This window comes from Salmo trutta, chromosome 11 (assembly GCF_901001165.1).
Source record: "Salmo trutta chromosome 11, fSalTru1.1, whole genome shotgun sequence".
Taxonomy (NCBI): domain Eukaryota; kingdom Metazoa; phylum Chordata; class Actinopteri; order Salmoniformes; family Salmonidae; genus Salmo; species Salmo trutta.
The window spans coordinates 7,600,884-7,616,263 of record NC_042967.1 but is presented as its reverse complement, the minus strand read 5'-3'; the positions used below and the strand labels follow the sequence as shown (position 1 = coordinate 7,616,263).

General features: G+C 42.4%; 2 protein-coding genes and 1 long non-coding RNA gene across 3 annotated transcripts in view; 1 reads left to right on the top strand and 2 right to left on the bottom strand.

The window, feature by feature from the left end:
- Window positions 1–15,380, bottom strand: part of LOC115201881 (zinc finger protein GLI4-like) — a 225,254-nt gene that overhangs the window by 154,334 nt on the left and 55,540 nt on the right. The gene's annotated exons all lie outside the window — the stretch shown is intronic.
- LOC115201939 (protein krueppel-like) lies at window positions 932–1,836 on the bottom strand. The gene has a single exon (XM_029765833.1). The coding sequence runs from the start codon at window positions 1,267–1,269 to the stop codon at window positions 967–969; it is 303 nt and encodes a 100-aa protein (XP_029621693.1). The 5' UTR covers window positions 1,270–1,836; the 3' UTR covers window positions 932–966.
- Window positions 4,778–6,859, top strand: LOC115201950 (uncharacterized). The gene is made up of 2 exons (XR_003879850.1): window positions 4,778–6,462; window positions 6,739–6,859. It is a non-coding gene; the product is annotated as an uncharacterized LOC115201950 (long non-coding RNA).

The following is a 15,380-nucleotide window of genomic DNA, read 5'->3' as shown; positions in this document are numbered from 1 at the left end:
ACGTTAGTTAGCGTTACCTAAATAACACATCAAACAAGTCCTGTCTCTAACGCGAATTAAAGACTGCCTGTGGTAAGTATGTTTTGCTATGTAATTAAATGTGTCTTATTGAGTTAATAAATGTCGAAATAACTATAAAAACGCTAAGGCGTTCTTGGTCACTCTTCACTTCCGTTTACTTACTTTTCTTCGTGTGGTTTTACGGCAGACTAGACGTGTTGTAGTGTATTGCCGCCTGACACAGGTTGGAGAGTGAATTGCACATTTCGTTTACAAAAAAAGGTATTGCATAACCACCCCACAAATACAGTGCCTTCAGAAAGTATTCACACCCCTTGACTTTTTCCACAATTTGTTGTAAGTATAAATGTTTTAATTAATCAATTTTTTTCACTGGCCTACACACAATACCCAATAATGTCAAAGTGGAATTAGATTTTATAAAACATTTTTTACAAATGAATTAAATTAAAAGCTGAAATGTCTAAAGTCAATAAGTATTCAACCCCTTTGTTATGGCAAGCCTAAATAAGTTCAGGAGTTAAAATGTGCATAACAAGTCACATAGGTTGCATGGACTCACTCTGTGTGCAATCATGTTCAACATGATTTTTGAATAACTACCTCATCTCTGTACCCCATACAAACAATTATCTGTAAGGTCCCTCAGTCGAGCAGTGAATTTCAACCACAAAGACCAGGGATGTTTTCCAATGCCTTGCAACGAAGATAACTTTTATTGGTAGATGGGTGAAGAAAAAAAAAGACATTGAATATCCCTTTGAGCATGGGGAAGTTATTAATTACACTTTGAATGGTGTATCAATACACCATCACTACAAAAATACATGTGTCCTTCCTAACTCAGTTGCCGGAGAGGAAGGAAACCGCCCAGGGGTTTCACCATGAGGCCAATGGTGACATTTACAGAGTTTAATGGCTTGAAGAGGAATAACTGAGGATGGATCAACAACATTGTTGAGTACAGGCGAACGGCGTCTCTCCCGTGTGGATCTTCAGGTGCACATTCAGCTGGTACTGGCGGGAGAATCTCTTTTCACACTGGGGGCAGCTGTAGGGTTTCTCCCCTGTGTGGACCCTCTGGTGCCACCTCAGGTCACCAGCCTGGGCGAAGCGCATGTGACACTGGGTACAGCTAAAAGGTTTCACCCCAGTGTGGACCCTCTGGTGCTTCTTCACATAGTTCGCCTCAGCAAAGCGCTTCCCACACGTGGGGCAGGCATACGGCTTATCTGCGTCCGGCCTCATGCTTGGCCTCCCACGTTGTTACCCAATGACACCAGAGGAGGTAGAAGCATGAGCCACATTTGAGCTCCCTCCTTGACCTCTAGCCATTGTTTGGGTGTTGTTGGGATTGTGTGCTGTGTTATAGGCTAAGTACTTCTTGTGGAGAACACCCATCCTGACCCTGTCTGTATTGGTGGGGTAACCATGAGGTAGCTGAGGAAGGCTGGACCCAGATTCAGGTCCAGGACTTCTATGAACCCAGTCACCAGGTAGTATACAAGACCCTGAAGTAGAAGACAGACTTTCTGATGGACTACCACCAGGGGGGGCTTCCGTCACTCTCTGTGAAGGCTGAAGCCCAGGGTGACATGCTCTGTTCATCATCGATACTGTGCTGTTTTTATCATAGGAACAGGACGGTCTCTCTCGATCAGCCCCAGGATGTGCTCCCTCACTGCACTGAGACTGTGAAGAGAAGGGTCTGGCCTGCAGACTGGATCCCTGACTGGAGCCTCGGTCTCTCTGATGACCACCAGGACTGAGGTTGTTCAGTTCACCTGTCCACTGGTTGTGTTCTGCGTGATTGTGGAGTCTTTGTCCCTCGTGGTTCCGTCCTGAGTCAGGAAGGAAGAGTGACGGCTCCTGATCCAGGGTCCTGATCCAGGGCCAGGGTTTGTGACCAGTCACTTCAGAGGTCCAGTCTCTTCCGTCAGCAACACCGGACATCAGCAGGTCCTCATTGACTGCAGACTATAAACACAAATTGAGCAGAAGAGCATATAAAGGTTTATATAAGAAACTCTTTGCTGTAGACACAGAAACATGACATTATATTATAAATGGTAACCACAGTCAAACCTAACAATATGGACCCATTGGAGTTTATTATAAAAATATCCATATCTTTTGATTCAAGAATGAAATAAAATTATGTGGTTCGACTGAGATAAGGGAAACTCAGTCCCTGCAATGAGACAAAAATAGCCAAATCAGTCAGCACAGTTTTTATTTAATTTCAACAAAATTGACATAGTCACATAACATGAAGTATAGTACTTGTTATGTATTGTTTTGTACAATGCAAGTAGAATAACTTCTCACTATGGTAACACTACCTTTTCTGTAAAGCTGGTACCTTCGCTTTGATCAAATTAATTTTAGAATACTTTGGGTTCAAAATTACATGGATCTTATCTATTTTGTGAAGTGAATTAAGGCACTATCATTATTTCACTATAAAACACCAGTATCAACCTAAAGGGACATAGTTGTCACTCTTCATCAGTGAAGCATTTTTACAGACACAATCACACCAACCATCACCATATCATCTACTCTGTGTCATCGTACTCATTCTTTCCTCAGTTCACCTCATCTAGTTCCCTACTATATCCCAAACCAACAGAGTGAACTACAAACACACTAACTAGTCATTTATTACATGTTACTATACTGTGTGCATTTTCTGCAGGTGTATCCTGAGGTAGCTCCTCTCTGAGAACCTCTTCCCGCAATGCGTACAGGTGAATGGCTTCTCTCCCGTGTGGACCTTCAGGTGCCTCTTCAGCTGGTGCTGGTGGGAGAACCTCCTCACACTGGGGACAGCTGTAGGTTTTCTCCCCTGTGTGGACCATATGGTGCCTCTTTAGGTTGAACGAGTGGGAGAAACTGGCCCGGCACAGCTGAACGATTTCTCCACCGTGTGCATCCTCTGGTGGATCTCCACCTCTATGGGGAAACTGAAGGACTTCTCACAGAATGAACACGGAAGCGCTTCTCTTAGGCGCTGCCATATTTACTGATTCTGTCTCTACTACTGTCATTTGTCAATGGGCTTGTGTAGCCATTTGGTGTTGAGGCGCTGGCATTGTCTGAGGTCTGGTTTAACATTAGGAGAGTGTGAGAAGGACGAAGTCCAGGGAGTGTCTGTGTTGTCACATGGTCCATGTTCCAGTTGATAGATCCTATAGAAGGCAGGCTGAAGGTAGCACCTGTTAGGGGGTTAACCTGAGGTGCCATCAGTCTCTCTGAATCACAACTATAGGAGCAGGACGAAGCAGCGCTAGCTGAGTCTGTGTCTGTTCTCTCCCACCAGATACGGACACCTCCCTGTCGCCGCAGACCAAATCTACGCATTGGCCTGTTCTCAGACAGTTTGCTGTCATGGAGACTAAGATTGGATGTTGTTTTGTGTTTGTCTGTTTCTGGTTAACAGTATTGTACCGCAGCTCAAGGTTGAGGACGCTGTCCAATCCACTATGTCGCCTATGGTCCTGGCCTGCTCAGTGATGTCATCCCCAGAGTCCTTGGCTGCACCTGTCTGGGTCTGGGAATCCAAGTTGGCCACCCAGTCTCCACTATTAGCCTCCAGCCAACCACCTGCAGGAAGATGTTAGAAAATAGACTTTACAAACATGGCAGAGAAAACTCTAGTTTCAAGTTTATACATTATAACATAGGTTGTATTGATTTCATTTTATGAATGATGAAAATTCAGACAAAAATTCCCAGGTGCATCACTATTCTCATTGAAGATCTATTACTGTATGTAGGCTATATGTATTTCTTCCTTACCTTGCTCCCCCATCTTTAGTCCACTCAGCAGATCAATGCTCTCTGGTCTGTCTTCTATCGTCTCCTCTTTGACCAGCAGCAGATCAGGCTTCCCATCCTCCATGTCTACTGACTGTAAGAGATACAGAGTGAGAGGATGTTGGATCAAGAAATCTGATATGAGCATCTTCTGATTGGGCAATGAGGGATTGCTATGAGTACTATGCAAACATGTTAGTTGATTTGATTACTTGACACTCTTTAATGGTTTCATATTTCAAAAGCATGGTCCCACACTTAAGACAATTTGAATCAATACCTGGGCCTGTATCCACAAAGCATTTCAGAGTAGAATTGCTGATCTAGGATCTTTCCATATAATTATATTCATTATGATCTAAAAGGATAAACTGATCATAGATCAGCATTCCTGCTCTGAGAGGCTTTGTGGATACAGACCCTGACCTAATATCATTCAGACAGTAGTTCACAGTGGGCTCACCGCAGTGAGACTGTGTGTGGTCCTGTGCTGTTCAACTGGTTCCTCTGTGGTTTCGGGAGGTTGTGTAGTCCAGTTGTCATCCATGACCATGTTCCCCTCAGGGTTCCCCAGACCCTCTTCACACCCCTCCTTCTTCACCAGCAGCACCTCTGGACCTTCCTCCTCCTGGAAGGAAGAGGTGATACAGATTACACCGACATACACTCCCTCAGGTACATACACACAGGTAAAAAATACACTTTCAACTTGTAAGGGGCCATACTTGTGAACATTGATTATTTCCTGTAACAATTTCCGTATCAGCCTAATAAAAGATCTTAATGAGCGACTGCCCATAATCAACTAATCCCATTAAATGGCCTATGTGGCATTGATAAGAGTCACAAACATTTATTATAGTGTGAAAATAGGGCAATCAGTCTTGTCAAAAACGGAGTTTGGAACCAAGTGCGTCACAACGAGTAAATTAAGGTTGGTTTTGGATTACAATTATGTCAACAAATTATCCCCAATTTTGCCTAGCTCCACGTGCAACTCGCCCCATCCGCTTTGCTTTTCAGAATGGGGCTCTTTTTTTTCCATCACCGCCGTTTATGACTAAAAAGCCCTGTGTGGATTGACCATGCCTCCACACCCAAAGTGATATGGTTTGCATGCCCTGCCGAAGGACCCTAGTATGCGGAAAGGCGGTTGGAGTTCGCCAGTCCCCTCTGCACCACCAGTAAAGTAACGCTAGCTGGTGTGCAACGTTCGGTGGTGGTGAGTATAACCAGAGATACTGTTATATGACCTCTGGTATAATTTAACTAACGTTATTGCTGGTTAAGTATCTATCTTTTGACAAAGCGAGGCAGGCTAGCTAACGTTTTAGCTATTGTTAGCATAGCTAGCTAGTTAACTAGCTCGTTACAATAGCTCATACTGCTGGTTATATAACGTTATCATTTGACATGTCGGATTTGCAAGTGTCTTCTGTATGTTATTTCCAAAGGCAAAACTAAATAATAAATGCAACTATGGTGATAGTTAACTCATGTGTGAGTCTGACTAATACGATGAACTAGGAGCAACAACCCGCAATGGCGTCACTGGCCTGAATCCAATCTGGAGCTAGTCAGTCTACATCTATAAAGTATATCATTATGGTTTCCACATCCACAATCGGTTATATGGCAAAAATGAATGTAACATTTAAAAATGTATGTTGGTCTTAATTTAAGGTTACGTTTAAAATCACATTTTAATAAGATAAATTGTAGAAATAGGCGAGGTGTTTGACTTTGTGGCTGTGGTAACTAGTGACGACCTAGAATTAGCTTGACCCGAGTTACTGCCCTGATGACACAGGCGGCTTCATCAACAACGGTAATGTGTGTTATATGAAAGGTTGTGTGTTATATGAAAGGTTGTGTTTAAAAAAACACGGTTTTGTTAAACTATTATTTTGGTTTTGAAGTGCGTTATCAAAAAGCTTTGTCATTTCTTTAACAAAATGCAATTTACCACTTGGCTGTCTATCATATAACCCTAACACCACCTCATAAGATGAGGAAGTCCATTGTTTATGAGGATTGCTTGCAGCAGTTGTTCGAGAGAGATCCAGTTTGCTGCCAAACATGCAACATAGAGAAGACCAGCAAGGGGACCCTCAGCATCACGCAGACATGCCCTCGCTGTGAGCATTCCTATAAATTGAACAGGGAGGATGCTTGAATCGGGTTGGTGACATTTGACCTGGTCAAATGTTTACCGTTCTATTTCGGCGAGCAGCTTGGTTCCACCATTCGAGTCATAACCACCATTGATAATGTAATCAGTGCTCTGTGTTTGTGTGTGACTGACCAAGCACAAACGGGGAGCTGGCAAAGACCTTACCTCAATTCTCGCCTCTTGCCTGCTCACCAGCGGTCATTGATGGGGAGACCAGAATTAGGTAGGTTTAGTCTGACCTGTTCAAACTTCAACATAGTTTGTTTGTCATATCACCTATTCTAACTGCTATTTGGTTATAGAACACTGACTGTGTATGTGTTCACAGATTAAGCTATGGTGGCAGCACATGGAGAGATGTGATGGAGTCCTGACCGACAGAGGCTTGATAGTGACGTCTCAATGGAGAGAGACCTGGCACTCAACACATCCACAATGTGGGACAGAAGGTGATCACGAATAATACAGTACAGCAGAAATGTCCAGTATTTGCAACACCCTTTTCATTACATTTGTCACGGATAAACTCTGATTCAACTCTGCCTAGTTCTACAGATGGACTGCAGATGCTTTTGCCAGACGGCAGCCAGTCGTTTGATGGGGGAGACCATAATTGGGCAGATTTTATCTGACTTGTTCAAACTTCAACATAGGATAGGTGATATCTGACACACAGGTACTAACTGCCATTGGTAATAGAACAGTGACTATGTATGTGTTCACAGAAACATCTATGAAGGCAGCACATGGAGACTTGCAAGATGATGTGATGGAGTCCAGACTGACAGGCTTGACACTGATGTCTCTGAATAGAGCCAGACCTGGCATTAACATTTTACTAGACCATTTTTACTTGTATTGCTTTTTTTAAATGATTGAATTGAATGCTATCAGTCAATATGTGGAGGGAGAAACCCTGTGTGTTCTGAACCAGGATCAGGGAACTCCTGTTGTATATGGGACACCACACAGTGGTGAGTATGAGTATGACCACTCTGACATGTTTGCCCCATTACTACCAGACAAAATGCTGATAGGCACAGTATCTGCTGGGAATGACAATGAAAGTTTCACATTGTTATATTAGCAGAACACTGCTTCTATGATATTATGTAAAGCGTGGTTTATTCTACATGGACCTGTTACTACATTTTAAAGTAATCAAAACACTTAGTAAAATCTTTTAAATTGTTGCATGTTGCGTTTGAAGCTGAAAATATACCTGTGTCCATCTGTATTCCCAGTCATGTGAAATCTGTAGATTAGGGCCTAATGAATGTTTCAAGTGACTGATTTTCTTATATGAACTAACTCAGTAAAATGTTGCATGTTGCGTTTATTTTTGGTCAGTGTAGATATTCTAAACTGAGTTAGTTCATATAAGGAAATCTGTCAATTGAAATAAATGAGGCCCTAATCTACAGATTTCACATGACTGGAAATACAGATTTGCATCTGTTGGTCACAGATACATTTTCAGCTTCCAGGAATTGTGTACAGATCCTTGCGACATGGGGCCGTGCATTATCATGCTAAAACATGAGGTGATGACGGCAGATGAATGGCTAAACAATGGGCCTCAGGATCTCATCATAGTATCTCTGTGCATTCGAATTGCCATCGATAAAATGCAAATGTGTTTGTCGTCTGTAGCTTATGCCTGCCCATACGATAACCCCACCGTCACCATGGGGACCTCAGTTCACAACATTGACATCGGCAAACTGCTTGCCCACACACAATGCCATACAGGCTGTCTGCCATCTGCCCGGTACAGTTGAAACTGGGATTCATCCGTGAAGAGCACACTTCTCCACTGGCCATCGAAGGTGAGCATTTTCCCACTATAGTTGGTTACGACGCTGAACTCCAGTCAGGTCAAGACCCTGTTGAGGACGACGAGCACCCAGATGAGCTTCCCCGAGACGGTTTCTGACATGTTGTTCAGAAATTATTCGGTTGTGCAAACCCAGTTTCATCAGTTGTCCTGGTGGCTAGTTTCAGACAATACTGCAGATGAAGAAGCCAGATGTGGAGGTCCTGGGCTGGTGTGGTTACATGTGGTTGTGAGGCCCATTAGACGTACTGACAAATTCTCTAAAACGGAGGCGGCTTATGGTAGAGAAATTAACATTCAATTCTCTGCACCAGCTCTGGTGGACATTCCTGCAGTCAGCATGCCAATTGCACATTGAACTTGATACTTATGTGGCATTTTAGTAGCCTTGTATTGTCCCCTAGCACAAGGTGCACCTGTAACGATCATGCTGTTAAATCAGCTTCTTGATATGCCACACCTGTCAAATGGATTATCTTGGCAAAGGAGAAATGCTCACTAATGGGGATGTAAATAAATCTGTGCACAAAAGTTGAGAAAAGCTTTTTGTGTGTATGGAACATTTCTGGGATCTTTTATTTCAGCTCATGAAACATGGGACCAATTGTTTACATGTTAACCAACACTTTACAAAGCTAAATGTTAGCGATTCCCATTACACAAGCTTGAACATTTAGCTCTATGCTAACCTCACCAGGTGGCAGTGATTATTTCCTGTAAAAAAATCCGTATCAGCCTATCAAAGACCTTTAACTTTTTCTCCACAAACCAATGGCATTTCTTAAAATAGGACAACTTGGCCACCAGAGGGATACATTTAAACCCCAATTCAAGGTTTACTTTTGTTCCTCTTCACTTGGTCTGTCTCAAGTGTAGATTGACAATATTACATAATCGACGCATCCTTGACTAGGAGACTTACTAAAGTAACATTTTTGTATATATGTCAAAGTCCCACGTTTTTGCTTATCCGTTTCACATTCATCCATGTGCTTTTACGGAGAAAAGATGAGGTCTGTACAACATTTAAATTGATCGTACGTTGTAAAAAAATCAGTCTCATGGAATTGTAATGTAAGGTAACCATCATTGTTTTCCAGGTGGCAAACAGCGCAGAAGCGGTTTAGTAAACGCCAGTGTATATTAACCGCGGGTTCGAACACCCCTCGCTGCAAGCCTTTTTGGTAAGGAAAATACTGTTCACTGCTGTTCCACATGTGACGAAGTGGATGATTATAATACACATATCATTGTAAATGTAGGTGTAGGCCTACACGTCTATGTAATAGAGCCTATACTATAGTAGTGTCGATTATTTATGTACCGGTCTGCATTTTTACATTGAATTAATGGTTTTCATATGAGGGTTCAAGGAGTGATACATTTTTATTTATGTAGGTCTATAGCCTCTCACACACATTGTCGAAGTGAATTGAAGTGTACCATACAAAGTCCCATATGCATTAATAAGTTAAAGCATAAGGAGGACACTATCTGACGTGAATGAATATAGACTATAGCTATATTCGTGATCGGAATTCCTATATTACAGAATATGAGAATCAGAGTTGGATAACTTTGTCAAATATAAGTAATTCACCATCTGATACTGATAAGTGTCTTCCTCCATTAAGACTGTCGATTTTGAATATTTTACATACAGTAGGCTGTACACAATACACTTCTTTATTTAAATAACTGCAATACTCCCATCTGTAGGATGATAGTGAGAGTGCAACCTGTAATCCTACTCTTACACTTGAATGCTCGTCGAGTCAAATAACGTGACGAAGTAGATTATTATAAATATGCATATAAAACGTTGGCCTACATTTACGTGTACAAGTCCATATAATATAGCCTATGCAATATGATTATTAGGCCATAGCAGATTGTCTGCAAGGCTGAAGAAAAAGGTAGCTCCTTATTATATTAATTATTAACCTTAATTTTCTAACTGTTGGCTATAGGCTACGTCCCTTAACACAAAATAAATGGAATTTCAAAGGGAGGGAAATCTCAAGTGAGATTCGAACTGAGCTAGTCACTCTACACAGCAATTTGACCAGTAAGTCAAATACACGTGATGTAGTTGCTATGATTATCAGTGTGCGGTTATACTTCTGTTAAGGACGCTTCCATGAAAAAGTGTTGAAACATCCAACTACGTTGACGATTTTAATTTGTAAATACACAGTTTATTACAGGAAATAATCAAGGCCACCTGGTGAGATTAGCATAGGAGTAAATGTGCAAGTTTATGTAATGGGAACAGTTAACATGAAGCCTTTAATCACGTGCAAATACGTCAATGACGTTTAATTGGCGGATGCTTTAATTTAACCTCTAATTTTTGTAAGTATGGTCCTGGAGCGTTTACCCATCTCCACTACGTTTGCGTCCTATACTGTGGTTACAGAATGACTTCATGGTTGTTAAACCCATCATGGTGGACATAAATATGATGGGAAAGGGGGATACCTAGTCAATTGTACAACAATGCATTAATGTGTCTTCCACATTTAGAGATGTGTGTAAATATAAGTCCACTATGATAAGTCAAGTCAGACAAACCTGACTAAACTATTTGGACGTGTAGAGTAGGTGTTTGTTAGTGTGGGTATGTGTAGGTATATTTAGTAAGTGTATACTGGTTATAAAGCGCTGTCGGGTATATGCAGAATAGGGTGAGATCAGATGTGATGTACAGTACCAGTAACCACCTACTCATTCCATTTAAAAAAAAAAAAAAAAAAAACTTTTCTACATTGTAGAATAATAGAAGACATCAAAACTATGAAATAACACGTGGAATCGTGTAGTAAGCAAAAAAGTATTAAACAAATTCTTCAAAGTAGCCACCCTTTGCCTTGACGATAGCTTTGCATTCTCTCAACCAGCTTCATGAGGTAGTCACCTGGAATGCCTTTCAATTAACAGGTGGGGCTTGTTAAGTTAATTTGTGGAATTAATTTCCTCCTTAATGCGCTTGAGCCAATCAGTTGTGTTGTGACAAGGTAGGGGTGGTATACAGAAGATAGCCCTATTTGGTAAAAGACCAAGTCCATATTATGGTAAGAACCGCTCAAATAAGCAAAGAGAAACGAAGGTCAGTCAATGCGGAACACTAAGAACTTTGAAGTGCAGTCTCAAAAACCATCAAGCGGTATGATGAAACCCAGAGTTACCTCTGCTGCAGGGGATAAGTTCATTAGAGTTAACGGCACCTCAGATTGCAGCCCAAATAAATGAGTCACAGAGTTCAAGTAACAAATATCTCAACAGCAACTGTTCAGATGAGACCTCGTGACTCTGGCCTTCATGGTTGAATTGCTGCAAAGAAAGCACTACTAAAGGACACCAATAAGAAGAGACTTGCTTGGGCCAAGAAACACGAGCAATGGACATTAGACCGGTGGAAATCTGTCCTTTGGTCTGATAAGTCCAAATCTGAGATTTTTCGTTCCAACCGCTGTGTTTTTGTGAGACGAAGAGTAGGTGAACGAATGATCTCCACATGTGTGGTTCCCACCGTGAAGCATGGAGGTGTCTTTGCTGGTGACACTGTCAGTGATTTATTTTGAATTTAAGGCACATTTAACCAGCATGGCTACCACAGCATTCTGCAGTGAGACGTCATCCCATCTGGTTTGTGCTTAGCGGGACGATCATTTGTTTTACAAGAGGACAATGACCCAACACACCTCTAGGCTGTGTAAGGGCTATTTGACCAAGAAGGAGAGTGGAGTGCTGCATCAGATGACCTGGTCTCCACAATCACCTGACGTCAACCCAGTTGAGATGGTTTGGGATAAGTTGGATGGCAGAGTGAAGGAAAATCAGCCAACAAGTGCTCAGCATATGTGGGAAATCCTTCAAGACTGTTAGAAAAGAATTCCTCATGAAGCAGGTTGAAAGTGTGCAAAGCTGTCATCAAGGCAAAGGGTGACTACGTTTGAAGAATCTCATTTATTTGTCAACACTTTTTTTGGTTTTTGGTTACTACATGTTATTGTATAGTTTTGATGTCTTAACAATTATTCAACAATGTAGAAAATAGTAAAATAAAGAAAGCCTTAAATGAGTAGGTGTTTCCAAAATTTTGACTGGTACTGAATACTAAAGAGTCACCAAAATGGGACTTTTCATTCTATTGAACATAAACACATTTTAAATACACCATTAAAAATGAAACAGGCATTTCCTAACATCATATAGACTATTCAGTACAAACACTATGTTACAGACTTTTTAGGCTTATATATCACACAATGTCTGCATGCAATATTCTAACCAGGAATATTCAACACTGAAATCTGTTAATCTCATTATTCCAAATGCATCTGTGGATCTTTTCTGCAGACAACAATGAAAATGAATCTGTCTTTGATGCAGGGTTTGATCTAAATGTAATAAGCTATAAAGTAGAATGGTTTACATTTTATAGAGTGGGATGGTTTTTCTGCTGGTGTATCCTGAGGTAGGTCCTCTCTGAGAACCTCTTCCCGCAAAGCGTACAGGCAAACGGCCTTTCCCCTGTGTGGACCTTCAGGTGCCTCTTCAGGCTGCCAGCCTGGGTGAAGCGCATGTGACACTGGGGGCAGCTGTAGGGTTTCTCCCCTGTGTGGACCCTCTGGTGCCTCTTCAAGTCACCAGCCTGGGTGAAGCGCATGTGACACTGGGGGCAGCTGTAGGGTTTCACCCCTGTGTGGACCCTCTGGTGGATCTCCACCTTCTGGGAGCAGCTGAAGCCTTTGTTACAGAACATGCAGAGGAACCGTTTCGCTTTAATATTGCCTGATGTTGCTCCTCCTCCCGGAGCCTGGGCTCTAGCCCTGTCGTTTGAGTTCAATACCTGATCAAAAGGGACGAGACCGTTTGAATCGGAATGCCCCATTGAGGTGGACGCTGGCTCACGATCCCTGAATGAGTGTAAGGGGGAGTGGGTTGCGACTATTGGATTTGTCTCTAAACTTCCCCTGTAATCTAAGAAATATCTGCCCTGTGAGTGTCCGTCTCCTAGGTGACTATCTGGATTCCCTGTTTGAGGAACGTCGCCCTCCACTTTCACAGTCACCTCATCTACGACCAGACCTTCCCCTTTCTTATCTAGGCACCGTTCAGAGTATCCACTACTATTGTACAGGTTCCAGTTCCCTCTAGACAGATCAGTCTGTGTCTCTAAGAGCATGTTGCCAGGGTCCATCTCTGTTGAGTAAGAACAAGACGGATCATCACCACCAGTGTCTAACACATCACTATCACCATGGGAATGAACTGTCCTTTGGCTATGGGGAAATACCGGTATATACTCTGAGCCAGGAGCAGGAGGACAGCCCAGTCTCCCCAGCCTCTCTGGGTCTGATCTGTGGTCAGATCCTGTGTGTAAAAGCCTGTGTGTTACAGTTAAAGTCTCGGTGTCTGTCTCTGACTTGAGGATGGCGTTCGGCGTTCCACTGACCTCCGTGATGCTGCATCCGGTCCTGGGCTGCGCTGGGGCGGTGGTGGGGTCCTCCGTGGCTACAAGGGGCGCTCCATCCACCCCAGTCTGGATTTCTCTGCTGTGCCGTGGGCACTCATCTCCTTCAGATCTCTCTAGCTTGACCCCAGGACCTGCAGCCTCTGCATCTGCAGACTGACAAGACGAGAGGAGGTTATACATTAGTTGAGTTGCCATAGGGCCTCACAAGCTCCCTTATGGCAGATAAATGAGGATGTACATGTAAGCAAGTGAATAGATGAGGGGAGCCTTTCTGAAATAAACTGGCCACATTTGATTTGCAAAAGGAACTGTAATTCATTTTTAAATGCAACACTGACCTCTATCACGATAACGTGCTGGGTTGAAGTTCTACTCCCCTCGTCAACAGTGATTGGTTGGTCATCTCTCCATGTATTGTGTCCCACTGGCTTCACAAAGCTCCTGTGGCCTCCAGTGAGATGTCCTTCACCTGAGAGAGTGATTGGGGGAAAAGAGGTGGTTAGGTTAGCTACTGTCAATGCTCAACAGTATATTTATTGACACCGTCTAGAATTGGCAAGGATGTAAGGTAACACTTCTTATAACTTCTTGATAGATGTATTATGTTCCATGCATCACATTGTTTTCATTGAGGAAATAATAAGAAAAGCGGTAAATCAAGAATCTGGTTAGAATATGAGTGTCTTTGTGCTAGATAGCTCAGTAAATAGGGGAATTAATACATACTATCCAAAAATTTACCAGGATCCAATTTTGGATAAAACACATGTGCAGAGGGGCTACAGACTAACACCGGATAATGTGATTTAACCAAAACATTTGGTATCTATAGTACTAGTAGTTACAGGTGTGGCAATACAAAATGTAGCCAGAGATTTTTCAACTAACCCGGTATTGGCGATACTATCTTCATCCTCAATTAGTGGAAACAGGAGTCTCATAGAATGTCTGTCCAGTTGCAGGGGGTCTGTTTGAATTTAGAAAATGCTCTGTTATTAAAATAAATCATTTTGGGGGGTCCATTAACTAATCCAACAATGTTCAATCCTGTCTTTTTCAAATCTTCTCTCACTGGTTGAGTTCGTTTTGAATGACCCACCAGAGTTTGGGCATTTTAGACCATTCCATTGGTCCATAAATTAATCTCCACTTACCAGGTGCACCGCCAAGCAAAATTAACTCCACCATTGATTGAGACAGGCGAGTCCACCCAAAACTGTCTAACGTCATGATGACAGACACCGGTCTTGGTTACTTCATGGACCAAAAATCGGATTGAATTTAGAAAATGTATAGTTTTTAAAAATAAAACGGACACAAACATTTTATTAGACTCCTGTTTCCACAAATCGAGGACGAAGATAGTATCGCCAATACCAGGTGAGATTAGTTCATCTCTGGCGACGTTTTGTATAGCCACACCTGTAACTACGAGTATAATGGTCCAAAAATGTTTGGTTGAATCACATTCATTATCTGGTGTTACAATCTGTACCTAGTGCAGAGGGAAACGGGGAGATAGGCACTGTGCTATACACTAGAGGCGACAGGCAGCGCACCCTCGTCGTCCTCCTGCAAAATGTACCTCTTGCCATTCCTCTGTATCGATCGAGGATCTTGACACTGGGACGACTGGCGAGGACGCGCTCTCGCATTGTCCTCTCTGCGCGCTCCCGTGCCACCTTCAGTTCCAGTAGTTTTCTCCGTAATGTCCTGTTTTCTTTCTGGCTTTGAGTTATTTCTACACGAAACACTGCATAGTCGTCGTCTACGAGTTTACAGATCTCTGCCACGGCTGCATTCGCTAACACCTCCATAATGGAGGCTATTTGAGTGTGAAAAACCATACAGTTAGCCATTGTTAGCAGCTAGCGTTATCTAGATAAAATCTATCAACCAAGCCCCGTCGGCAACGCGAATTAAAAGATGACCTAGGGTAAGTATGTGATGCAGTGCAGTTAAGTCATATTTAGACTTCCAGGGTGTTAACAAGCGTCTAAATCACAACAATAAAAACGTTAATAAAAACGTAAATGTTTTTACCACTG